Source organism: Protomyctophum bolini (genome assembly GCF_963924005.1).
Source record: "Protomyctophum bolini genome assembly, chromosome: 21".
NCBI lineage: Eukaryota > Metazoa > Chordata > Actinopteri > Myctophiformes > Myctophidae > Protomyctophum > Protomyctophum bolini.
Genome location: NC_137882.1, coordinates 11,105,516 through 11,132,933, shown reverse-complemented (window position 1 = coordinate 11,132,933; position 27,418 = coordinate 11,105,516). Strand labels below are relative to the sequence as shown.

The 27,418-nt window shown below is 45.8% G+C and overlaps 1 protein-coding gene across 2 annotated transcripts in view; it reads left to right on the top strand.

The window, feature by feature from the left end:
• Positions 1 to 20,383, top strand: part of stau2 (staufen double-stranded RNA binding protein 2) — a 106,356-nt gene extending 85,973 nt beyond the window's left edge. For both annotated transcript variants that reach the window (XM_080793925.1, XM_080793924.1), the window contains exons 14-15: positions 15,658 to 15,723; positions 18,641 to 20,383. In XM_080793925.1, coding sequence (XP_080650051.1) covers positions 15,658 to 15,723; positions 18,641 to 18,667 — 93 coding nt within the window. In that variant the 3' untranslated portion in view covers positions 18,668 to 20,383. The remainder of the gene's footprint in view (positions 1 to 15,657; positions 15,724 to 18,640) is intronic.
• Positions 20,384 to 27,418: the final 7,035 nt, after the last annotated feature.

The following is a 27,418-nucleotide window of genomic DNA, read 5'->3' as shown; positions in this document are numbered from 1 at the left end:
CAAGACAAAATGCAAGACACTCAAGAAAACGAATAAAACCTATAGCCTATTAAAAACGGCCCAGCTCTGCCCCAGACATTATGGGCATGAAGGTGTCCCCGGTCCCAGGGGTGTGGTGTGGCCGGCGCCCGACATCATGATGCTGCAGCAGCCGTGCCAACAGATATGTTGCTTCTTGTTGAGTTTGGTGGCCAGGTTAACTCCACGCTGCTGTGTGGAGTTGGTTAGCTGTGTTATCACAGTTGTTTGGTTTAGCATAGTAGCCACGCTAGCATGCTCCGGTGTTGTTACGGGTCCAAGTCCGCCAAGTTACCCAGAACTCACAGTGCTCCGACGTCCCGTGGTGGTCTCCTCTGTTGATGGTAGATGGTAGTGCGTGGTCCTCCCCGGCCAGTCCAGCGTTTCTGGACGCAGAGAAGAGGTCGGCGGTGGCGGCCGTAGTGGTGCACACACCGCCGTTTCACTCCAGTATATGTGACCTACCCGTTTGGCTGTCAACAGACTAATCAACAGACTAATCAATTTAGTTGATTATAAAAAAACGAATCAATTAGAACGTTTTGTTTATGTGTATATATAATATAGAAAGGAACCCCCCAATCGTTTAAGAGTATTGGTTCTAAATGTCGGTTTTGATATATTTCCTCACCATCAATAGTGTGCTCAACATCAATTGAATGATGCTGGTGGGGTTGACATCATATGTAGCAAATCCTTTAGTCAGGAAAACATTCCTTTTCTTAAATGCCATATGTTATGCATCTGGTTTTGTTATGAATGGGCAGACAAAATGAGAACCACAGAATGTCATTATCTCAACAATCACATATACATGCTTCAATTTACCATGTAGTCTGGGGAAATTATGTTTTGATTGCAATTCCATAGATGCATATGTACATGCACTTGAGTTGAGAGCAGCATTTTTTTCTATCCTTACACACACTGTACTCGCACACAACACTGTTTCATAGAATGATGCTTTAATGAGGAACATTGTTTTCCCAGAATGTTGTGATTTTTGTGTGAATGCTTTTACGTGAGAGGTCTTAATTCCGCATACTTATTAGATCAACATTTTGTTGAGGGGCCCTTTTTTTTGTCCTATGGCACATGTGTTATGCTTCCCTGGTTTCCCCCTCTGTCCATTTTCATTCTCTTCGTCTCGCGTACTCATCCGTACTCTGCTATCCTGAGTACTTCTTCCATCACTGCTCTCTCTCTCTCTCTCTCTCTCTCTCTCTCTCTCTCTCTCTCTCTCTCTCCTTAATTCTTCTGTGTGTCATCCCCCTGCCCCCCCCAGTCCCTCCCGTCCTCGTCCCTGGTGTCCAGTGAGTAAACGTGGAACCGTGTGAGCCTGCGAGGAGCACTTTGAAATGAGACATGGGCCTGGGACATCACAGAAGATGCTAGGCACTCTCAACGAAGTCCGCTTGATTTATAAGAGAGCAGGGAGAGAGGGGGAATGTTTCCAGAGGCGCACAAGGCCACAAAGGTCCTCCATTAGTACCCCGACCCCTGATTCATGGGACCAACCACTGCAATGGGCAGAGAGGGAGGAGAAGAATAGAGGGATGGATGGATGGATGGCGGACATTGGGGGGTAGTGTGGACAGAAGGGGGTCTTTCTTTTTTACTTCCAAAAGTCTGCTATTTACATTTCCAGCACAGAAATGAGATACCCTAGCCCCAGTCATTTGTCAGCGGCCTGTGGTCCACAGACGTTAATGGTCCCATGGTTTGTACCTGGTGTTTTCTTTAGCTCTGCACCTGGCTGCTACCTTTTTCTTTTTTTGTACAATTATCCTCAAGGTTTTACTGTCCGCAAACCTAATTCACTGCTTCTCAAACCTTTTCGTGTCAAGGACCCCCAAATTGATATGTGTTTTCCGCCAGGCAACCATCTGAAAAGATTTGGTACCAGGGACTGCCATAAGAGAATTATTGCAAACTTTGTTCCAAAATGTTATATATACACAACACATGTTTTTAAGACATTTAAAATAGCTGATCTAGCCGAGTTATAAAATAGGGTTAAAGTGGTTATGCCGATTTTGATGCTATATGAACTCATTTTAGCTGGAGACCCCCTTGAACCCCGCTACCCAACTTTCACAACCACAGATCTAATTTGCTGTGTCCTAATCATGTGTTAAAGTGTGCTTTAACACATGAACACCACGGCCTGCCTGGTGTTTACTGTCTGTTTGCCATGCTGTAAAAATGTGTGAGGCGGCTTGTAAAAACCCTGACCACAGAGAAGTAAGCACCTACTTACTTAACTCCCCCTTCTGTGGATAAAATAACACCACCATCACCATCAAAACCACACCGACATCAACGACAAAAACTAAACAAAACAAACTTGTGCTCTGGAGGTACTGCATAAAAACTGTCACTCAGGTTTTACTACTTTGAATATTTTCCTTTGATGAGAATCTGCCATAAGATAGTGTAACAAATGTTAAACTTTAAAGTTTGTTGTGGGGGGGGAATCCAATGTATAATAAAGTTAGATTTTTGGCACCACTGCAAGACAGTTGTCAGAGAAAGGCTAGGATTAACCCATTCTGACCGGGCACCCATTTTGGGGTTCACATTATGTTATGCTTTAGCTATTGAAAAATAGCAGATCTACAAGCTCATATCGCGCCACCGAGTGGCGCGATACGAGCTTGTAGGTCTGCTATTTTTGAAAAATCGAAGAACGACGGACATTTTTCTAGAATCTGATCTCAGGTCAGAATGGATTAATCAGACCAGTGTGTGTCCTAGTGGAAACCTCGTATGAATCTCATCTCAGGTCAGAATGGGTTAAGCATTATCTTGTTGGCCCGTGGCTTTGAAGATCACGTCCTGCTGTTCTCATGCAGCGCTGTGAGCCTTACACCGTTCCACCCAGCCAAATCATGTTTTCTCACGGAGCCATGCAGTGTTGCCATGTCCGCTTATCATAAGTGACTTTGGGCTTTGCATTTCTGCAAAGTCACGTGTCAATAGGTGGGCTTGTTAAAATGTAGTTGCTTATTTGGGCTTCCTTCCTATCTGTGTGTTTACGAGGTTTATATGCCTCACATCGTGTCCACATTGTGAGCCTGTAGATTGGCCTGTAGATTTCAAATAGCCGGTGTACTGTGTAATATATATACTGTTGTTGTAGACCTGGCCGCTTGTTTGTCTTGAAAAATCTGGCAACGCTGGAGCCAAGCCATTCTATGTCAGGCCCCGGCTCACGTCACCGCGTGCTGCAGACGGAACCCATAACATGGCTTTGTTCCTGTTAGGATTGTTTATGAACACTTTGTGACAGGCACACACCGGCTTTAAACTAACGGGGTAATAGCATTATGCTAACATTATATATATAAAAAAGAAAACATGTGTTTTCAGTGTGTGTTGCTTTGCACTTTGCCCAGGCGGCGTAGAGGCCATCTTTGCCTGGTTAGCGAGGCTCCCTGGAGCGGTTCATCACTGAACCAGCCCTGGGAGTCTTGCCCCCTGATATAAGCATACTGGAATGTATTGTGTTAGGTAAACATGCCTCACGCATGATTCTGTGTCTGCATCAGTGGTGCACGAATTAAGTACTCAGATGTTTTGCCCCATTCTGACCTGAGATCAGATTCTAAAAATGTCTGTTTGAAAATGACAGTTTTCTGAAAAAGCTATGATTCTATGTCAGTCGTTCTTCGATTTTTCAAAAATAGCAGACCTACAAGCTCGTAGCGCGCCACTCGGTGGCGCGCTATGAGCTTGTATTGTATTTTTCAATAGCTAAAGCAACACCAAAAGGGGTTCCCGCCAAGAATGGGTATAGTAATAAGTAGCAATGCAATGATGTAGAAATACTCATCAAAATGCACTTAAAGTACCAAAGTATATGTATAAATATGTCTTAATGGTAAAAATCTATATTTTGCTAAATCTCTGCTGTCAAATAAAAAAAAATAGGCCTACAGTATTTGCCTCGCCTCTGAGATGTAGATGAGTACAAGAAGTATCAAGAAGTAGGAAATACCCAAGTTAAGTAAAAGTAGCTTAGAATTGTAAATGTACAGTGCGTTCGTTGCCATGGCAACACGGACAGGTTTCCTTAACACGCACGTCGGTTCCTATAATAGACCCTCGTTGCACGGCACGAATTATTATGCCATGTTCCTGGTGAAGCTGCGGACATGATTGAACATGATCCAATCCAACCACGTCTTATTATGGCCCCCAGCACAGAGAGCATGCTGGGTAATAAGAGATGGTCTCAGGACTTGTGGTGGTGGTGGTGGTGGTGGTGGGGGGGGGGGGGGGGTCAGCAGCAGCATGTTACAGAACACCGGAGAGTGTTTTACAGGCGTGTCCTGTGTGTGTGTGTGTGTGTGTGTGAGGAGGGACTATGGGGAGGAAGAGACAGGGAGAAAAGAAGGTGTAAAACGCTGTCTGACTGCAGGCCCTCTCCTGTTACCGGACGTCCTTACCCACCAGACATCCACATTCCCTCATACACACACATGCACGCACACACACACACACACGCACACACTACCAAATCTGACAGGAAAATATAGGGGGAGGGGGGGGGGGGGGGGGGGGCTGTGATGGAGCATAGGGGATTATGCAGTATGTATGCAGCTGGCGGGTGTCACAATAAAGACACTTAGGGCCCTATCCACTCTCCTCCTCCATCCTCCTCTCTTTCCCCCCAAAAATACATGCTTCGCTCCCAGGCTCCTCTTCCCTCTTCTTTTCCACTTCCACTGTTTTCCTATACGCTCGTGTGTCCCTTCCTGTTCCCGCCATCCCGTTTTCTCTGACCTGAGACGTCTTTTGAAGGCCTGCTCTGGGAGCGACCTTCAGCCGTTTGTTATACCGTTATTCATTACATACAAATGGCATTCCCCTCTCAATTGTAATAATCACTCGGGGTGCTGTATGTGTCGGAGCCATCGTTACATTTGGCCAGCCTAATTTTTTAGTGCATGCCATTTTATAAAGATGTTATCATTACCTCACCCCCCCTCCCCGTAAGAAACACAAGGGATTATCGGTTCTTAAATGTAATGTCAGGGCCTGATAACACCTGATATCCTTGCAAGAGATTGATATAGTCCAGTGCAATCTCCTCCTCACTCTGGTGCATTATTCATGCAAATGGGAGGAAACGATTAAAAAGACCATGGCAGCTCAAGCCTCCGTGCTGCAAGATAGAACGGTCCTTTTGACTCCTAACTGCACAGCAGAGCATGACGGCCACAATAAGGTGATAACCTTAACCCCCAATTTGCATCCCACCTAACCACTGCTTGTACCACTCTCTCCACATCGCCAAGCTATACTCTTTACCGCTATGTTAGTTTGCATATTCGGAGGGCTCAGAGTGGAACCGGTGAAAAACACAGGAAGGTATGATGAAGTGGTTAGGGAATCCTGGGGTTGACCATTGATACCAATGAGAGAGGGACGAGGAAACGGAGGAGACAGGGGAGCGAAAGAGAAGGGGGACGCCCCTCTGGGAGAGCGATGGCTATCTCCTCGCCCAGTGTCACGGTGAAGTGCCTGAAGCCTGGCTTTTCCTCCCACGGCTTTCCATACCTTATCCCCTCCGGCCAGGGCGATGTGGGCGGAATTGTCTGGGATTAGGGAAGCTTCCCCGTCTCGTCTGCTATGGAAACGTGGTATCCCTGCAGGTGGGGCTGAGGTGATGCAACGCTGCATGGGAAACCTGATGTGTAGATAGAGGTAATCACTGCAGAGCGCAATCAAGAGAGGGGTGTTTCCCCAAATCTCGCCGTGGCTTTATACCGTTACCAGGAAATGAATTGATATGCCTGTGAGGTACACACAGTAGAGCATCTGTTCCTTGTTTGTGCTGGTGATGGTGGAAGGCCAGTACGTTTTTTTTAGTTTGGTTTTGTTTGTATAGGTGCGTCATACATTAATGGATAATAATTTACTGCAGAGTCATTAAAGGCATAGACCACTATGGTGTGTGTGTGTGTGTGTGTGTGTGTGTGTGTGTGCGTGTGCGTGTGCGTGTGTGCGTGTGCGCGTGTGCGTGCTTGCGTCTTTTCAGTGTCATACTGCTTCAACTTTTATTTGAGCTCTGTCATTGCTCATGTTTGAGTCATTGACCTTGAGGCTGCGTGTCTTCTTACCCAACATCTTTCGTTGGACAACTCTCACTCCAGCAATGCATTATTCAGGCTCTGATTCATAGCGGACCTTGGAATAAGTTTGCATATTCAGCCTCAGATGAACATCCCAGACGGCCTTCTGTGGGTGGCGCTTTCCTTTCAGTGTCACTGTTTCCTTTCTGGGTGAAAGAGAAAGTGTCATCCTCTCCTTTCGTTGTGCAAGAATGTCGTCCTTTTCGCTGCTCAAGGATCCTCGTCCTAGATCGCCTTATATACATTTTTAAGTGACACATTTCTCACCTTGCTCGATTAATGGAGGGGGAACAAAATCACCCCGAGTTCCGTTTTGTTCTCGTATTCACGTTGGGATTCTTGAGCAGGAATATCTAAGCCACAGTGTCCACATTACACCGTTGTGTTCTCTAGGCCAGTGGTTTCGATTGATTGACCAGCAAAATGAACATGCTCAAAAAAATGCATGCGGCCCACCCATCTGCACACTCAAGTTGTCAGCGATCACTTTTTGAGATTTTCAAGTGGGCTCTGATCCAGTCAAGATTGAGAACCCACTGCTCTAGGCTATCTCCGATACATTGACCCCCATGATCCCTCTCTAACGTCAGCCTTCTCTGTGGTTGTGTCTGCTTTCCCTCCGAGGTGCTCTGCTGACAGGGCGAGGGGTATGGTATGCCGAGGTGCTCCTGCCCCTCGCCCTCTGTCCATATGTTTTGTGTTACGCCCTAGGAGGTGCCACACTCGGCGGCGGGAGGGGAGCGGGTCGGGGGGGGGGGGGGGGGGTGTGGATAAAGCAGGCCTCTCCGGCCTAAATGACGCATGACATGGCGCTGCGCTCCAGGGCCTTATTTATGGCTTCCCATGTCAGCGAAGGCCTTCTCCCCTGGGGAGCCCTGCAGCCGTTACCCCGCTTGCTGCTAGCCCAGTCAGCACGGAGCACTCATCTTTAGCCCCCCCACCCACCACACACACACACACACACCTCCCATTTCTGGAATGCTGATCACCACACTGGAGCTGAACGTACATTATACTCTGATGTATATATAGAAGGAGGAGGGGAAAAAGGCCATTGCATACTTGCACATACACAAAGAAGAACCTATTTGGTTTATGTGGTTTGTAGTGACCGTTGCTATAGCCATGACACGAGAACTGTTGCGGGACTTATGAAGTGCTACTTCGGCGGAATTAGCCTTGTGTTTGTTAGGGCTGTGGCCGCTGCAGCTGCCAGGGTACACACTGCCTCTTTTTATCAATGCCTCTGATGTGGAGGGACGTGTGAAATATGGAGCGCCAGTGAGGAAGAGATTTGGTGAGAGGATCTGAGTGCAGTTCCTCTGCAGCTACTCAAGAATCCATGTACACATCACACCGTGATATCAAACAGACACACCACAGCAAATACACACAAACGCACACACACACACACACACGCACAATTGTACGCATTACACACATACCCATGCATGCTCTCTCTCATTCTCTCTGTCACACACACACACACACACACACACACACACACACACACACGTCGTCTTCATGAGTTATCCAGGAATGTGTCAGTGATCCCTCTCCAGGGCTTTGATGTGAGTAGAAAGGGAAGAATGCAGAGGAAGAGATGGCCGAGGGGAAAGAGGAAGCTACAGGCTGAATGGCAAAGACATGATACCAAAAAAGAAGTGAGGGAATATAATGGCTTAAAGAAGTTGGTAATGGTGTGACATCGTCGTGACACAAGTCCAGGTGTGCCTGTATTTTGTGACGACCACACATTAGACCCAGCCAGACCTCAAAGAAATACATACCACTGGGGGATTTAAAATCAAGCAAGACTCCTATTATTATTATTGTTATTTCAATATACTGTAACTGTATATAACTAGAGAATCAGAATCAGAAGCCTTTATTGCCATGACATGTAAACATGTTAGGAATTTGGTTTGGTGGACAGCAGAGTGCAGTTACAACATTAGGACAAGTGCAAAACAGGACAAGACAGTGCAAAAACAACAGTGGGTTGTGAATAGTGAACAGTGTGTTGTGAATAGTGAATACATTTTAAGTACAGAGAGTTCAGGTCAGTTCAGAGCACAAGTCAGTCCATTCCACTCTGAGTGGGGATGGAGGGAAGATAGAAGGCGGTCAGGGAGGGACACCAGCAGCGTTGAGGAGCCGGATAGTCGTGGGGAAAAATCAGTTTGAATGTCGGGCCTTCATAGTCTTTAGGGACCGCAACCTCCTACCTGAGGGAAGCGGGGCAAAAATGGACTCTATGATGGCAGTGTAGAAGTTAACCAGCAAGGTCCTATAGGGAAGTGGAATTTCCTCAGCTGTCTCAGAAAAAACAGTCTCGTCTGGGCCTTTTTTGTGAGGGTGTCGATGGTACCCCGAGGGTATGCACATGCATGAAGTGAGTGGCAAATCGAGAGGCAAAGTGAGTTTAACGTCGTTTCACATCGTTTAATGCAATCAGATAGGACTTTTCTGACATGGGCTGTCAAGGTTAGAAAGTAGTTTTTGCCACTCGATAGGTGTTCCCGCATAACTTCCAGGTATGATGATGATGTCACGCGCATAGCCTCTATACTTTTTTTGTATTTTTTCTGAATTTCTTTCCAATATTTTGACTACTTTCTTAAATATAAAATATTTTTTTAAAGGGTATTTGTTTATATTCACGAATCTTATTATTTATTTATTTAATATCTGATCTAACAAGCCCACAACGCTTCACGGCGCCATGAATGTGTTCAGTGGTTATGTAGTTTTTATTTAGCATTAGTAAGTAAAAAACTAAATGTTTACAGAGTGATAAGAGTTATAACGCCTGTTACAGAGGCTATTTAGCATCAAGTGTGCTTGGGGATTTTCACTTGCCGATTGGTGGTGTGCAAAAAGGTTTGCGAACCACCGGCTTAAGGACCTTAAATGAGCATGGGAAGAAAGCAGGTGATGGCGTCACGGGAGGGACGAGGGAGTTAACGCAGGATGGGACAGACGGAAGGGAGAAGAGAGCACCGGGGATTTGACTCTCCCTCTGGCTTCTCGCATTACTCTGTGCAGCGGTGAGAGAGAGAGAGAGATGGAGCAGCGTTGGGGCTTTATGTGGCCTTTTGAGCACAGAACAAGCCCCCTTATGCGAAACAATACGTCCCCACCTCGGGACCTCCTCTGACAACAAGGCCCTCTCTTCTCCCCTTCCCAGGCCCTGTCCCGTCCTGTCCTCCTGTTTGAAATCCACTCAGGACCATTGTTTAGTCTAGCAGACGTCTCCCTCTTTAGATGTTCCACCGCCATCAGCGAGGCACACATCCCGCCGTCCTAGTGGTGTTCTCTCTCTGTCCTCTGTCCCGCTCCGCGGCCAGGCAGCTCCTTGGCCCGCGCCCACTCATAATTGGGCTCTTTATGGCATCGTTAAAGCGCGACGGCGAGTGCATGGTTGCCCGAGCGGAGCGCATTTGAATGCCGCTTGTTTCCCGCTGAGCGAACAACAGCCAGTGGTGTGGCTAACGGGCCACATCCGGCCCAGTGTCGTCTCAGGTTCTGAGAAGCAACCGTTCAGCAAGCGGTTGCGGAAGTGTGTGTGTGTGTGTGTGTGTGTGTGTGTGTGTGTGTGTGTGTGTGTGTGTGTGTGTGTGTGTGTGTGTGTGTGTGTGTGTGTGTGTGTGTGTGTGTGTGTGTGTGTGTGTGTGTGTGTGTGTGTGTGTGTGTGTGTGTGTGTGTGTGTGTGTGTGTGTGTGTGTGTGTGTGCGAGCGAGCGCATTGTGCAGTGAAGTGCAGTGCATGGATGTGTGCACACCTGTTTGATGTATATATGCATGCACGTGTGTTAGCTTTGCGTGTGTGTGTGTGTGTACGCACATTTGAGCATGGTATGACTAACATGCACCTGCAGAGTGGTGGACAGTCCTCCCCTGTTCAGCGTTTGGTTTCTAGTGCTGCCAAAGACCACAGCAGGAATCTCCCCACACTCTGTCCATAATGAGAGGTGGAAACAGAGCGTTCCCACTGCCAACCCCCCCCCCCCCCCCCCCCCCCACACACACACACACACACCTCTCACTCTCTCGCTGGGCTGTACACTGGATGTCCAAACACATGACGAAGACAAAGTTAGAGATCAAAGGAGAGATGGGAACCTGCTGCTCCTGATGCTCTTTGCCAGGCCTGGAGATTAAAGGAGTGGAATTGGTTTTGTCCAGCTTGACTGGTCAGGAGGCATAGGAAGGCGGATGTGGGGGGGGGGGGGGGGACACCACGCTTACGGACTGGGTCAGAGGATTAGAGCTTGAGCCGGTGTCTGTGCTTTCATTTGGCGCCCAGTGGTGCAAACTGCAGTACCTGGACTAGGCCTGATGCCACTCACAGTGCAGACATGGTGCAGTGACCTACGGTCTCTCTCTCTCTCTCCCCGTCTGACTACTCCAAATCTTCTTGGATGTGAAACTGAATGAAATGCTGGTGGTCTCCACCTCAGAAGGTCCCTGGTGTCTTGGATTGCCGCCGAGGGCCTTATGGCTGAGTGATGGAGCTGGAGAAAGACTTGAGGGTTTTTCCTCTCCTATCCTCTCCCCTACTTTTCGCTCCTGTCCCAATTTCCTCTCCGTTCCCCTCGTCCTCCCATCCCCTCGCTTGCTTTTCTCGTCCCGCTTCACTCCTCTCCTCCGTCCCACCGCGCTCTTCCATCAGCCGGTCCTCGTGGGGAGCCCGGTCGTTTCGCTGCCTCGCAGCAGTTCAGCCCGCGGGGGCTGACAGCCGCCTCTGATTTGTTGGGGCCGGTGCGATCGGTCGATCCATCAGGTCCATCAGGCCGATGCCAGGGGCCTCCCGGGGGACCCGCCCTGTGTTTGGCCCATGCCGCTGAAGGGAAGTGAAGACTCCATCAGGGAAGCCATTAAGATCACAGCGGGCCCAGAAAAATGAGGCTGATCCTGTCACTCACGCGTCGGGGAGCTGGGCAGCGGCCGCGGCTCCTACCCAGCCCCCTTCAGTCACATTCCACCGCTGTTTGTCCAAGCCTTTTGATCTGGGGGCACGACCGGACGGAGCGAGAGATGAATGAGCCAACGTGTGAAGTTGGCAACGTTTGGGGCTAGCGTACGGCACGGGAGATGAATCCAGCCTGGCTGCCAGACCCGCGCTGGTGCTGAGAGCTGGTTTTGTTATCTGAACATTTGGGGGGTGAGGGAGGGGGGGAAGAAGAGGTGAAGAGGGGTCTCGATCTCCCATAGCCCCACATCTCCATATTTCTTCTCACCCTTCCGTGTGTCCCCCCCCCCCCCCCCCGACCCCCGTTGCTATGACAGAGATGGACCACTTCCACCTTGTGGCGTGGTCTCAGACTAAACACTCCTCTCTGGTGTTGACGCCTCGGCGCAGCGGCCACCTCCAGCGATGGCCCTCTTATCTCATTAAAACAATAATGATTTCACTGGCTGCCGTTCCCACAGATAGGGCCCAGTGTTTGTCTTTGGCCCTGTGGCTTACAGGCTGCACGAGGGGTTTGGCTGCATCCCCCTGCCTGTCTGCCTGTCGTATATCAGCATGCAGCAGCACCGTCACCCCCTGATTTACGGCTGTTTATCCCCAGTCAGCCCCACAGCAACAGATGGGCCCTGGCTATTTACTCAGGGAGGGGGGGATCCCCGACCAATTGAATAAATACAACCAATAAAAACAACCAACCCAAGCAGTGATCATCATCGGGGGGAGTAGATTTTAATTGCAATTTATGGGTCACTAGAGAAAGAGAGAGGCCAAAATGTAGATTGTTTCCAGTTCTTGTCATTCATCAGGTGTCACAGTGATCAGGACTCCAGAATCATCCGTCTGTCTCGGGTGTTTCTTATCTTAACTACTCTTTCCGTAGCGGTGCATGCAGATGGTTTCCGACCATCTTCTGATGACACGATTGGCTGACTGGCTAGATCATGTGTTATGTATTATTAAATGTTATAACCTAATATATAAAATACACAAATAACACTTTATCCTTGGATTGTCAACTTAATAAAGCTGTAAATCACATCAGCTAAGAAAGAACGGTTTCAATTGATCTATGGCATGTTGGAGATAGGCTTTAAGTTATGGCCCACACTCTATAATATAGGCCTACGTTGTTATTGTAGGACTCTCCGTACCTGTATGCATCAGATTGTTATTGTAGGACTCTCCGTACCTGTATGCATCAGATTTCACATTATAGATTTTTCTCCCCTTTTGATGGATAGAAACCAGGTTTGCCCCTTGCACCTGTCTGCCATAAATTACCATTCCTGGTTTGCATTTATCCCAGGTGAAAGTTAAGCCCGCTTTTGGAAATGATTCTGGACTAAGTACACCGATAGCAGTTAGTAATATCCTCCCCTGCGTATGGCATTCCATAGAGACACATGGGTATGTGATTGTGATGCAGTGACTTTCATATTTTCCCAAGATCTTAAGTGTATGATAAGTGAGAACGGAGAACACGGCTCATTCCTCAGACATCCTGTGTCTCCACAGCTTAACAGCAACAGGAGTGAGTGGAGGAATTAGGTGGCTCGTCGCCAGAACACATTGTAAGTGAAAAAGTGTTAATTTGTCAGTTCCGTGGGACTGATGTGACTAATGAGACTATTGTGAGGCACAGAGGCATGTCGGTGGGTCCTGTAATGAGCTGAGCAGGGTCCTGGCATTATGTCTCTTGTTAGTTAGGTCCACCCAAGCCTCATCTCCTCTCTGATTAAGTTGTGATGTAAGTGTACAGTAGCATAGTGGATTCATGGCTGTTATTATAGTCACTGTTTCTCAACGGGTGTGTGAGGTTTTTTAGACAAATATCTTCACATGCTTACAGAAGCACAGTTCGTGTTGCAGGATCTGACAGCTTTTAGTTTTTGCTATGTCTTTCTTGTTAACGTCTTAGCATAATGCTCACCCAAGATCCCTGTGGCTTTCCTTTCCTTTGTAAAATTGGGTACATTTTTAACATGGTAAACACTCACGGATTTGGCTATGCCATGTATGGACAGAGCAGGGGAATGGCCTGAGATGTTGGATGTGTTGGGCTATGCATGGCCAGACCTAGTGGTGTCAGCTCAAGTTGGAGATTTATGCCCCAGCCAGCTACCCCCTCGGTCTGCAGCGAGACAGTGAGGGAGAGAGAGAGAGCACATCTGGAGCCAATCTTCAAGATGGAGGAGAAGATCTGTGTCGGGGATTGGACCAGCAGCCTGGCTAAGATCAGATCAGCCCAGCCCCGATCGCACCCACTTTCCTGGCGCTAAAGTGCTCAGTTTCTGGCCGCCTTTGTGGTCCTAATACTAGCACTCCTGACCAGCAACAGTGCCACATGATGTCACTGATCCACAGAAATGGTTGACATCGCCATGCAGTCCATACTCGTCAACTACACAAAAGTCAATAGAATTTAGCTAGACCACCTGGTGAGCTTGTTCCACATCTCGTTTGTTGTTTGTCTTTCAGATGTGCCCCTTCTCTCCACCCCCCCGCCAAGAACGCCCTCAACTTCAACACACATTGCATACATTAGAGCAGTTTCTCAATGACTGGCTCCAGTGTCTGATAAGTGGAATGAAATACCACTGGTGCTGACAACAGCTTGTCAAAGGCATCAAGTACACCAGACCACACATCACTGGCAGCTCTTCCACATGGCACACGGACGGGGCTGGGAGTGGGGGTGGGGGTCGGTGGGTGCGCTGGAAGAAGGAAATGACATCATGGCATTTCAAGCGTGGCGTGAGACGCTTGAGGACAATCTAACTTGCACATTGCAAGTTAGATGAGAGAAGGATGATGATGATGATGATGCTTTTCTTTTTTAGGCATCATTTCATTACATGTGGCTGGTTGTGATTATGAATCAAATGCAGCTTAGACCAGTGATTCTCACTTCTCTTTTGAGCAGCTCCAACATTTTACCGTGTGCGTTTGGGTCTCTGTTTGTGTCTATTTCAGCACAGTTACTGTGGTTACCGTGTCAATTAGTCTACTTCAGTCAGTGATGTAATGAGTATGTAATCCAAGGCGCCGCTCACTTCACACAGGGTGTGATTTATTTTATTTATTTCTTACATTGATATGTACTACCTCACTAGATTAATTTATCTCTGGGACAGACTTTTTTTTAACTTTCTCTGAGACTGTACAAATGGCTCCATTTGTACACTCAAATTAAAATCCATTTCGTTCCTAATCCTGCCTGTCATTTAGACCACGTTGAGAACCAGTGGTTTAGCCGACACAAACCTCTACAGCTATAACTACTACAGCGAGGAAAGACCGTCGGTCGCACTTTATCAACCGCAACAATTCAGCATAATTCATTCTGTACAAAAGTCACACCCGTGTGAACTGAGTTGTGCAACTCCGTGTGGGGGTCCCCGGTGGGTCCTGTGCCCGGTTCCGGCAAGCGGCCCCGCATCGAGAAATGACAGAGTTAATGTGTGGGGGAATTAGACAACACTCTCTCTCTCTCTCTCTCTCTCTCTCTCTCATGCACGCTCCACATATTAATTAGCAGGCAACAGTGCAACACTATCTCTCTCTCTGGTTCTAGCACAACAGTGCCACTTTTGCCCCTATTGGTACCCTAAACATGGGGACATAGGGATGACATTGCTGTTCCTTGGAGTGGCTGCACCACTCAAAAAGGAAAATGCTAATATCATTACATGGCCATTTTGTCGGGGTTGAAATGTACATGATTTACATCGTTTTGTCATTGTGTTCCACTCAACAGGGCGTTTATGTGCAGCGTAGTGTTTCCTGTGTATTTAGGGATGCTTGTTTGACCTGCTGGCCCAAACATCTCGCTCTAGACGAATCTTAATTGTATCTGTTGTGTTTTCTAAGCTTGTGTGATTTATAGGTATTTGAGACCCCTAGCTATTTACTTTAGCCATAGTCATCAGGAATACAGATGTCACTTTGATTGACTTGGAAAATGTGGAGCAGCCAAAGCATAAAGTGGAAATGTTCACCCAGTAACACAAGATAAACAGTGGGAGGGGAGCACTCGCACACACGCGTGCACACACGCACAGACGCGTGCGCACGCACGCGCGCGCACACACACACACACACACACACACACACACACACACACACACACACACACACTTCCTATCTCTCTCTCTTTCTCTATCCCTCTCGCGTGCGTTCTCTCACACACACACACTCCCTATCTCTCTCTCTTTCCCTATCCCTCTCGCTCTCTCTCTTCTCTCTCTCTCACACACACACACACACACACACACATCTTATAACGCTAGATAAACAGTTAGGAAAGAGGAGCCAAACACAACAGCAGGAGAAGGGAAAGTGTCCTGTTGGCATAGGGTTTCCCAGAGTAAGTGTTATTTGAAAAGCAGCTGAAGGGTGACACTCACTCCCCTCCCACCCAATCTCCTTCCCTCACTCCCTATCTCGCTCCCTCCCTCGCTCGCTCCCTCACTCACTCAACCATCTGTTGTTCTCTCCCTCTCTCTCTCTCTCTCTCTCTTCTCAGGCTGCTCTAAGTGCCTTGAAACAGCTGTCGGAGCAGGGACTGGACCAAGTGGACGGCCCCATCAAGGTACGTAGGCCACAGATCACGTCCAAGACACAAGGCACGCCATGCAACTCCCAATAGCCGCAGCACTAGTGATCTATCGTTCATTTCATTGACTCCAGTCACTTCGTTCCTGTTTGCTAACAGATTAGTCATTTGTTCACCGTTCAGTGCGTCCGGTTCAGCGCTCCTCATGTAGTTCGCTCCAAGGACGAGAGAGGAACGTCTCTCTTCAGCCAGTCAAAATGTTGCATTTGCAGCTGATCGACTGAACCCCGCGTCCCCCGGCTTTCCACATGGAGGAACATGAACATCCTTTATTTACCCAGGGTAGTAGCTAAGCACAAGTGCTAATTTTCAGCAACGCCCTGCACATAGAGACACACATTAAAACCTGGGAGCTGACCAGTACAACCACAGTCTTATACTGTTGGCCACTAAGCAGCTCCACTGGAAACTCCGTTTCTCTGTGTCTCTCAGTCCATTTAATAATGTATTGATTTGGGGACCAGACGTGCGGAGGTTGTGAGAGGAGGTTTGCACCTCTATGACATATTCATTTCTAGTATACCTCTCTCCTCCCCAAACCAGTAGAGAGTGGAGCCAGGACAGATGCTGGTTACCTTTTTAGACCAATTACTTGTGTATAAACACTGAGACAGGCTGTGCATGTGTACACAAGTTGCATGTAAGTGATGATTCCCAAACCATATATATATATATTAGGAGCGCTTGTTTTTGTCCAGGCGCATGGCCATGCACACGTCAACAAGCACCCCCTCCATGCATCTCAGCGAATCCTTTGGGTGTGGGGTTTTGAGGACATCTGGTTTGGGAATCACATTCACGTTTAATAAACCATGGGGTGTATGTGTATTAAAGAACCATCTTCCTCCGCACCGGGAGGCAGGCAAACCTCAGCCGAAGGTTTGAGAGAATGCATTTGTCCAGGTGACTTTTTTCCCCGTTGTGCGATAATGCGAGGTTGGCTTGTTTAACCCATTTTGACCTGGGAACGATTCTACAAATGACAGTTTTCTGAAAAACCCATGTTTCTATGTCAGTGGTTCTCAAACTATTTCATGTCAAGGACCCCCAGAATGATATGTAATTGGCCGCCGAGTCAACCCCCATCTGAAAATATGTTGTTCCAGGGACCCCTCAGAAGCAAAGATTTGAGTTAAAAAATTTCGCTAATATATATTCAAAGATTTGTGCCACATTTTCACGATTTCACGTAACGTGCTATGAGCTTGTAGATCTGCTATTTTTCAATAGCTAAAGTATAACATTATGCTTGAAACACCAAAAGGGGTTCCCGCCCAAAATCGGTTAACAAACTGCCTGCGTGCACACGCCTGCATGATGTCAGAGTGATGTGTTCTGAGAAGGTGTCTGTACAGAACCCCCCCACACACACCTCCATCTCATCCCACGCATTATGTCCACCATTTCATCACCAGGCCTTATGAACATAGGAGCCTATACCAATGAAACCTCCCTCCATCACTTCCTCCCTCTCCCTTCCTGTCCTCCATGATGAGGGAGGAAGGACGACGACACAGAGGAGAGTGAAACGGGGAAAGTGGGCAGTGGCCATTGGGGTTTTTGGAGACGGACAGAGCGGAGATCACAACCAAGCATTAGCAGAGTATTTTCATAGTAGGTGTGCCGCGGGAACAGGGTTAGCGAGGGCTGTGTTTTCTTGCAAACCCCCATGTCTTCTTCAGAGCAAAAGAGGAAAAGGAACAGAGAAAGGAACCCACCCCGGCACCGTAACAGTTTTCATTTACGTCACCATCGGAGATGAGGGGTGAATATGGAAACACTTGGACCATATACTTTGACCTGAGTAGTTAATCACTCAACAGTTATTTCTTGGTCTCCCTTCCTTCCTCTCTCTCTCTGTGTCTCCCTCTATCTCCCTGTCTTTACCCCCCCCCCCCCACCTCCCTCTCTCTCCGTCTTTCTCGCTCCAAAAGTCATTTATGGTCTGGTGTTTCAGCATTCTCTCACGGCAGGTTTTGGCCCAATAGTTTTGCCACGTAGGTCTGATATTTGCCCTTATCAGAATAAATAAATATAGTTTTGCCTCCTACCCAACTCCTCGTTTTGCTGGCCTGTGACCTACGAGATGGTGTTTGTGTATAAACCTGTCATTCGCCTTTCACTGCCCCTGGAACATGCCGCTCTCGCATGTCAGTCCGTTTAAATTCCTGTCTGGATGAAATGGACCATGCAACAGGAACCACAGCTGATCACAGTTACTGTTAAATAGCCTGCCAAAGTGTGTGTGTTTGTGTGTGTGTGTGTGTGTGTGTGTGTGTGTGTGTGTGTGTGTGTGTGTGGGGTGGGGGGGTAATTGGGGGGGGTACATCCCATCTTGAAAGAAGCGGTTGAGCCAATACTATCCACTAGCTTTCACTTTAATTAAGTGAATTGACCCCGACTTCTAGCTCTCTATAACCTGTCTCACTGTAATCTTTGGTGCCCCTGAAGGGCCCTGACCCAAGTTAGAGCAGGTCTGAATAGCCTCGTTCCCAGCCTTTTCTCATCTCCGAAGAGAAAAGCCTGGTTACGACCTAATACAGAGAAACTATTGGCCGGGACTTCCATCATATGTACACCTCCCGGAAACAGTTTTTGTTTTTTTCCCCCCTCATGTTTGAGCCGTTTTTGGGGGTGTCATGCCCATGGGGATCACTCACTCTGAAGTAGGTTGACAGGTAGTTTGACATCAGGGCGCTGATCCTCTGAGTATGTTAAAGACCAGATCCATTGAAAGATAGATGCTGCACTCTGTCTTCTAGCTTGATCCAACCCAGAGACTATAGCAAAGTGAGCTCGGATTAGGTCGGGTGAGTCCTGGGAGCGACAGCGGGGTCTCGTAGTAGTAGTATTATTAGTTTGTTGTGAGCTTATGTGTTTTGTTTTTTTGCAGAGTGAAGGAAGAGAGGATGGACACTGAACAGACTAACTCAGGCACCACCACTCAGGTCTGCAAGGATTCAAAGGCTGTCGTCTAGGAGCTGAACCCCCCCCCCCCCCCCCCCCCAACCTAACACCCCCCGACCTCCACCTCCGTACCCACAACCCCTAACCCCTGCTTTAATCCCTTACCCCAACCCCACACCCCACGATTGCCACTGTATCCTGCATAACCTGTCAACATGCAATAGGGTGGATGTGGACCTAAAAAAACACCATTACCTGAGTCTATGTGAAGACAACACTATCCTAACACGTTCAACATTTATCAATTATTTCAATGGAATTTAGAGGAATAATAACACAAAAATAATAATACAACAAATAATCAATATTGAATCCGTAACGTGAGCGATAAAAATGCATGGTACTGTATCAAATCAAGGGAAATCCAAAGTGAACACACACTTCGTAGAGAATTTCCCCTATGGATAGACGTCTTTTTTTTTTGTTTTTTGGTATGGTTAAAGACAAATATGTACATCATGCCATTGAAATACAAAGGAAACATTTTAGGGGAGAAACCAACTTACCGTAGCTTATTTCTTTCGGGGGTATTATGTTTCTGTTTTTGTTTTGTTTTTTTCTTTCATTTTTCTTTTTGTTTTAATAATCTAACAATGCTTGAGTACTGTATTTAAAATTAACCAATGCCAGTGCTGTGAAAGTTGTAGTTGTTGTCTTCATATATAGTCACCCAGCTTACCTTGTATGCTGACTTAAGAGAAAAAAGGAAAAAAAAGAAGAAAAAAAAAAGAGTTCATCTATCTATATGGATGTGTATGACTTGCAAGAATATCATATTCCGAAAAATAACACAAAGTAAAAGTTTTTCATGTGGACAAAACGGACAAAACTGGTGTTAGCAGTAAAAACAGTTAGACGTGCGCGCTCATAGGAACGAAGGTTGGGCCAACCTTTCAATTCCTGTGTGCTCTTATTACCTGTCCCCATTTTAACAAGACCCGCCACTGGCTTAGAACCACCGGAGTTGTTTCACCTCACCGACAAACACACGGCAGACAAACGGTCAGTATTATTGTCATTTTTGTAATCCCGTAAATACGAGCCACTCACATTCGAGAGTGGCCACCCGCGAGGTGCTTCGTCACCTCTTCTCATGTCCGCCCAAAGTTCCAGAGGGCACCCGAGGGAAATTTCAGTATGAGCAAACCATATTGATTTGCATGTTTTTTCATGTAATCAAGCAATCGGTGGCTCTACATCAGTGGTCCTCCCCACCCCACACACACACACAGTTTTGTCGATCACATCTACACCCATTGTGTGTGTTGTATTGACCCTGCCGAGGCATCAACTAGGTGCTTTTTTTTTTTTTTTTTTATGTCTGCATTCTAGAGTGAATCTTTGAGCGGTAGAGTCTGCCATCGATTAAGCCCCGATTTATGCTTCGTCGCACGGCGCTTCCGTGCGTCGGAAATGGCCGAACCTACAAGCTTACAACGTGTCACGGATGTGACGCGTTATGAGCTTGTAGCTCGACTATTTGTGACGGAAGCATAAATTTGTCTTTTAGCAGACCGCTCCCTCTCCCCAAAGGTCGCTTTGAATCATGTTCACTGACATGGAGGAGCTGTCGTCTTCGCTGTGAGTGCAATGTGTAATAATAACAAGCAAGGCTGTTTCTGTTACCGAAATGCAGTAAAATCACCTCAGTTCATGTGGGAAAAACTGTGTTTTCTTGTCTTTCTTGTTTGTGCAGGTACAGTACAGGTGTGGAGAAAGTGTCTCTGAAATAAGATGCAGTGACACAGTAACCGTAAAACTGTAATCCTTAAAGTCTCTTCAGGCAGGAGGACCTCCTCTAAGTCAGGGGTTCTCAACTTGGGGGTCGCGACCCCTTGGGGGGTTGCCAAATTATTTTGGGGGGTCCCCAGATTATATATATAAAAAGAATGCAACTGAATGGCTGGAAAATGGAAATTAAGAGTTTACATAGTACATGCATAAACTTTCCTTAATGATTATATTTGGTTTCAGTATTTATTTATAATGTATTTTCTCTAAGTAAAAGGAAAAAACGTGACAACCGTATGGAAAAGGGGGCAGAAGAACTGGGAGGCGGAGGCGCGGGGGGTGCTTCGTGTCACAGACTACCTCGAACCCATTGGTCCAATGATGAGCTGCTGAGGACAAACTTGATTAAACTGTAGTACCAGCGTCGGCCACTTGGAAACTGGTTAAAAGATCTGCTATTTCCAGTGTGCAACAGTGGCACACAATTAAGTATTGATCAGGTTTCAGGTAGGTGAAAGGGAAAGAAACAGAAAAAAACAAGAAAAAACAAGAAAGGTCGAGCACTGACAGGGTGTTTCCAGTTCCACCACCACCTGATATCCTCTAAAGAGGAAACGAGAAAGGTTAACTACCTTATAGAATGTACTTCTACTGTTCATTCTATATAGCTTGCTGCTTAGCAGAAATGAAAAAAGAAAAAAATATATATATATATATATTTTTAACATGAATGGAAATGGTGAACGGTTGCCAGCTTCCTCGCATTTCGGGAGGTGTACTGTAGTTCCAGACTATATAGCATTCTGGGATTGTGGAATACACAAGAATACTGTTACAGTAAAGTCACAATATTTGCACTATACAATCAATGTTGTTGCCTCATTTAATTAAAAAAATACAATGATAAGTCAAATGACCTGCTGACACCACACAAGCAACACATCGTTTGTAGTCTATAAGGTTTTCAATTTATGCTTAGATTATGGCACTGTATGTGGTTTTCTTTCTATGACATAACACCCATAAATATTTCCCCAGTGAATTTTGAAGATGTTTGGGCTCCGTCTGACTGATACGGGGCTGGATGGTAACCGCAAGGTTGCCAGTTCGAACCCGGGCTCCCCCAGAGTTGGTGTCAAAGTATCCTTGAGCAAGACACTGAACCCCTAATTGCTCCTGATGTGCTGTTTGGTGCCCTGCATGGTTTATTCCGCCATCAGTGTATGAGTGTGTGTGAATGGGTGAATTGATGCACAATCTATGTAAAGCGCCTTGGATAAAGGCACCATTTACTGATATACCCATATATGGAGATCTGTGTATCTGTCAGTCCTTATATGGAGTACCCTGATGTAATCAGTATATGCCAATATTTATGTGACTAATTTTGAACTATGCAGGAGCATTTAGCCACTGTTTCTGTACACAGTTACCTTTTGCATGACTGTATGTCTCAGATATACCAATGAGACGTTTGGGCTAAACCCTTGTGATGACAGCACTAAATTGGTATTTCAGCAGAAGTAAGTACATCTCTAAATCTATAAATAGCCTAGTTACATGACTGTGGGAGTCTTCGGTGGCTATGGTGTCCAAAAACAATTTATTTATTTTTAGTATGCTGGTGTGATGACGCTATCATATGCTGAATTATAAAATATTTTAATAGAAGTTTTCTGCCTGACGGCGACAAAGAAATAATTAATAATAATAATAATAATAATTACGTTTGTGGTCACAAAAAATGGCCACCATACAATAATTAATATGCTAATTATGACAAACTTTCAGACCGGATTCCATTGTGATGACATTTTCTATCCAAAAGGTCAGAAAAGAGGGGAGTCCCACACACTGTCTTCACTTATGCAATGTAGTGCGTCATATTTCCTATGGCATGCATTACTATTTGTGGAAATATGTAACAATACATTCTTGTAAGTGAAGACTTTAGGTTCATTAGATATACTACACTGTGACATGGCCTTCAAAAACACCTTTTTTTAACACCAAAACCGAAGGAGAGATTGTCACCACATTTTTCACATTTGCTTGTATTCTGAATTGGTCGAAGAAGTTTGTGCAGTCGTTCTGGGCAATATGACTTCAAATCAATATTATATATAATATAATAATCATATATATGATTATCTCAAACCTTTGTCTCGATTACGATGAATGATATTTATTTTTGAATAGTGAAAATAGAATGTAAAAGTTCACAACGTGTCATGATGATGTCCCATTTCACAAGTTTTCAAATGTATAAAACTCTTTTGAAAATAGCAGATCTACTAGCCTCGGAGACGAGGCAATTTTGTTTCAAAAGACAAAAGTTTGAATTGGTTGTATTTCCCTAACCAATATCAGTGCAGAGAGGCGTCGATCCAAATGTGTTGACATCAGTGGTGTCATAGATATTTAAAAACATAGATGCCTCATCGCCCACTGCAGTTCGTTTGTATCAACGTGACACACGCGGAAGCTTCTGTAAAGCACTAGTCTCATTTTGCGAGACTGTTGCCTCGCAATAGTTGTCTGGCTATACGCGAGACTACCAACACGGAAACTTGCCCTCACTTTTGCACATTATGCCCATGCCCCAGAGCCGAAAGGAGCCGTCTTTCTATGTCTATGAGTGTTCTCCTTTGTGTTCTACCGGGGAGGCGGAGGGGTGCGGGTAGAGGGGAGGCAGGCACTTAGGTTGGTGAACCAATAGGGAACCGGCGTCCATTTCCAGCGGTAGTTTGATCCACCCCTCCATGCCAAGAAGTGGTTAATGCAGTGGAGTAAAAGTACAATGTTTGCCATTGAGATGTAATGGAGTAGAAGTAAAAGTACTAAAGGTTGGAAATACTCCAGTGAAGTAAAAAATACCTCAAAATTGTACTCAAGTACAGTACTTGAGTAAATGTACTAAGTTACCTTCTAAGTCTTCACTATACCATGAGTCTGGACAGACAGCGATGTAAACTGTAACTGGGTCTGTTATTCCTTGTTTGACAATAACATGAAAATGGAAAGCAATTTGCATCTTAGTACCATTCTGCCACACTACATCTATTAGAACATGTGAATACTGGGTAGTGAGAGCAACAGAAAAGGCAAACAACAATTTGAGAAAGTAGGTCAATGTCATGGTTCTTCTGAAAGATCTTTGTGTGATCATCTTAAATGCCGCAAGTTTTGTGAAGCCCAATTAACAAGTGCAGTGATATTTCTATGAAGTTTAATCCGTTCAGACAAATCTGTTTCTCCAAAGATAAATATGCCCCCTCTCTGGAATTTTCTGGAACAACTTGATTTGATAAAGGCTGTTTCATTGTTGAATACACTGATGCGTAGCCATGCAACGCACCATAACACATCACCTCATCTTGACTGGTATGAGAAAGAAGCAGGTGTTTTAGTGATGCCTTTCGCTCTGCAGGCTGAGGATCTGCAGCCAGCAGCTTGTGAAAAAAACCTTATGTCAATGAGTAACTTTGTCAGACTTTATTAGATTCTGTTAATTGACACCGGAGACAAACTCACTCGGTTCTCATGCTCAGACTAGCCGTGGCTGGCAACGTGAAAGAGATCTGCTGTTCCCATTCCCATGCGCGAGACACACTTAAGCTTTAACTCATTGCAGTCAGTGCATAGAAGCGATTACCGATATCCTACTTTACTTGCACAAAGTTTCACATCACCTTGGCATTAGGGGCTATATTTGTGGATAGATTGATTGATTGAACACAAAGTGATCAAATTAAGTCAAATGGATAAAAGCACAAAAAAAGGCTTGTTTCTATTGTGGTCATTATGGGAAAGGGAGGCAGTACAGGGAAGCATACACATGTTTTCATCCCTCATTATAATTACGTCACCTTTACCGGTGTGTCCTATACCTTGAAATCACTGCACACCTGCGCTGCCCTCGTCCCCTTCCTGCACCGTCCAGAGGGCACGGAGACCCTCGGCAGCATCACCACTCTGCTCCCCCCATTAGTGAGATGAATGAGAGTATCTGACAGGAGCTGTCTAATTCCACTTCGGTGACTAATGGACTCAGCTGGCAGCTACATCTGCTAGCCATTGGAGAGTGCCAAGGCTGTTCACACACATTAGCGACTGGCTCTCTGTTCCAGACACTTGTTCAGGTAGTGACAGTCCGGCATGAGGCCATTGGCCGAACCCGGGATGAATTGCCCCAGCTCTAGTCTGGCTAATATGGGAAGTGAACCTTACTGCCCAAAATAGAACAAAATCAATGTGGCTGCGGAGCCTGTCGGTGCCATGTTAAGAACAAATGCCCGAGTCATTGATTTTTCTGGCTGAATTATGTGCTATCGACCCGGCTTAAAGTCCTCTAAATTGGAGCCGTATTAACAGGAGAAAGAAAGAGTGAAGGAAATCCTATAGACTTAGATGAATGACCTGCACCAAAGACTCGAGCCAACATCCCAATATTGTTTCATCATTATTTGACTTGGTTTTACTGGTCCAATCAGGAAGTGGCCTCTCTCAGTCTGGACCCACACACAGGGACCTCATTTGGTGTGTGTCAAGTGCCAGAACGGTAGCTGGAATGTGGGTGCTGCAGTGCTGAGCGTGTCTGCACACTCAGGGATTGAACCTGTCAGTACAGCTCTCACGTCAGATTAGAAATAATCTGCCGCTGAGCAACTTTATCCAGCCACGATTAGTCACAGCAAGGGAAGCCTACTATCGTACACGCGGCAGGCTTAGGCGCTGACATCTCAACACTTCTCCATAACACACTACACTACACACACACACAGGCAGCACTGATTGTCTGTCTACTGAGAAATCAATTAGCTCTGTGGCGATTGTATTGATTGATGATGTTCAGAGAAACACTCTGTCCCATAAGAACTATAGTCTTTCAAATGAGTAACATTTGGCGGAGACAGTTCTCAGTAGACTGAGAGTGTTATCGGCCACTTATCACTTACCCATTGTCATGCGAGTTATTAGAGGCTTTCTTTAATCATTGTCACTTATCTTAACTATCCTAACTAACACAATTCTGGACATGCATGCCGCCGAAGGATTAAACCCCATCTCCACGCTGGTGGGCAGGAACTTTACTCCTGCCCATCACCATGGATCACTGTGGAGATCCATCACGTTTAATCCTTCGGCGGTGCCTCCAGTTTGGCCGGACACTTTAACAAACCCATGAGCTGTGCACCTGTGTGTTTCTACCCTCCAACACAATCCATTTTACAAACACGGGCCATGTCGGTCTCATTTGCTGCAACCGACTGTGCAGGACATACTCGGCGATGACGGCAGGTCTCAAATGGCAAAGGAGAATCTGAAAGACATGACAAGACAATGCTGTAACCCTGATCCAGATTTATAGATCGCACACTGTGGCTTCTTGTGCTACATCAGTACATCTCAAACCGTGGAGCAGAGGCATTGTCCGTGCCAGTGTGAGAGGGTGGTTGATATGCAACACACATCAGGAGAATCTATGTCCCAACATACGTTGCATAGCAACTCCCTCGTTTCTCAGTTTCCTGTACTATTCTATTGAGACATGCTCAAAAATATTCTACGATTCATCTGACCGTACCCGCTGCCAACTGGACTTATTCACATTCAGATTAGCCATACAGACAAGTTGTCCATTTACCTTTTTCATAGCATTTTATTATTATTCTAATTATTAATTCCTTCTCTAATGCTTAAAGGACAACTTTAGTATTTTTCAACCAAGGTTGATGTTTTAGGTTATTAGAGAAAGTAAAAGATGAGGGTTATTTATTTATTTTTTCATTTGCTACTTTCTTTCGTTTTAGCGATTTAAGCTATTTTTGACAGGGGGGGAGGGGGCATTCGAACATGGGGCTAAATATGTATTTGTTTTTACAAAATGTTATAGTCATTTATTTTTTATAATTTACTACAGTCCTACTAGACTCCATAAATTACATTACATTACGGGATCTATTGAACGGGGAGGTGACAAACTGACACATTGAGCCTACGACACACAGTATGGCGTCCCCCTATAGTACCCACCTTCACATTCAGTAGATCCTGTGATCTTTTGTGGCCAGATGTAATTTCCTGGGGTCTAGTAGGACTATAGTAAATAATAATAAAGAAATCGCCGTAAAATATTGTAAAGAAATACGTATTTAGCCCCATGTTCAAATGCCCCTGCCCCCCTGTCAAAAATAGCTAAAATTGTTAAAACTACAGAATGCAGCAAATTTTACTTTCTCTAATAACAACCTAAAACATGGACCTTGGTTGAAAAAGACTAAAGTTGTCCTTCAATTTATACTCTGTCATATGACAGCATAAATCAGGCTCAAATGTTCTATAGTGATTTATAGTGGTTCTCAAATTGGGGTCTGGGGATCCCCAGGGGTCCCAGCCAAATGTGTTAAGATAGCGTCACAATCTGTTTGGATCACTTGGTGAGCTTGTGGATCTGCTTTTCAAAAGAATCTTGAAAAATGTAAATAAAATAAATGGTAAATGGTGCATTTATATAGTATATACATAATTGAAACTTTACATAGATTGTGCATTACATTCGCCCATTCACACACACATTCATACACCGATGGCGGCGGAAACCATGCAAGGCACCAACCAGCACATCAGGAACAATTAGGGGTTCAGTGTCTTTCTCAAGGACACTTCGACATAAACTCTGGGGGAGCCCGGGTTCGAACTGGCAACGTTGCGGCGCCGGTTACCATCCGCCTCCGCTGCCTGAGCCACCTGTCGGCATAATTGAAACATTTGCAATATTTTTAAAATATTTTTAAAAGACTAATTATTTTTATATGGGGGGGGGTCCACAACCAATTCATATTAATTTGGCGGTCCTTGTCATGAAGACGTTTGAGATCCACTGATGCTGTGACAGTGTGACAAGTGACAAGATATACAGCATGGCTGTTTATCCAACAGCCCATTTTTGGGCTGGATGGATGACTCACAA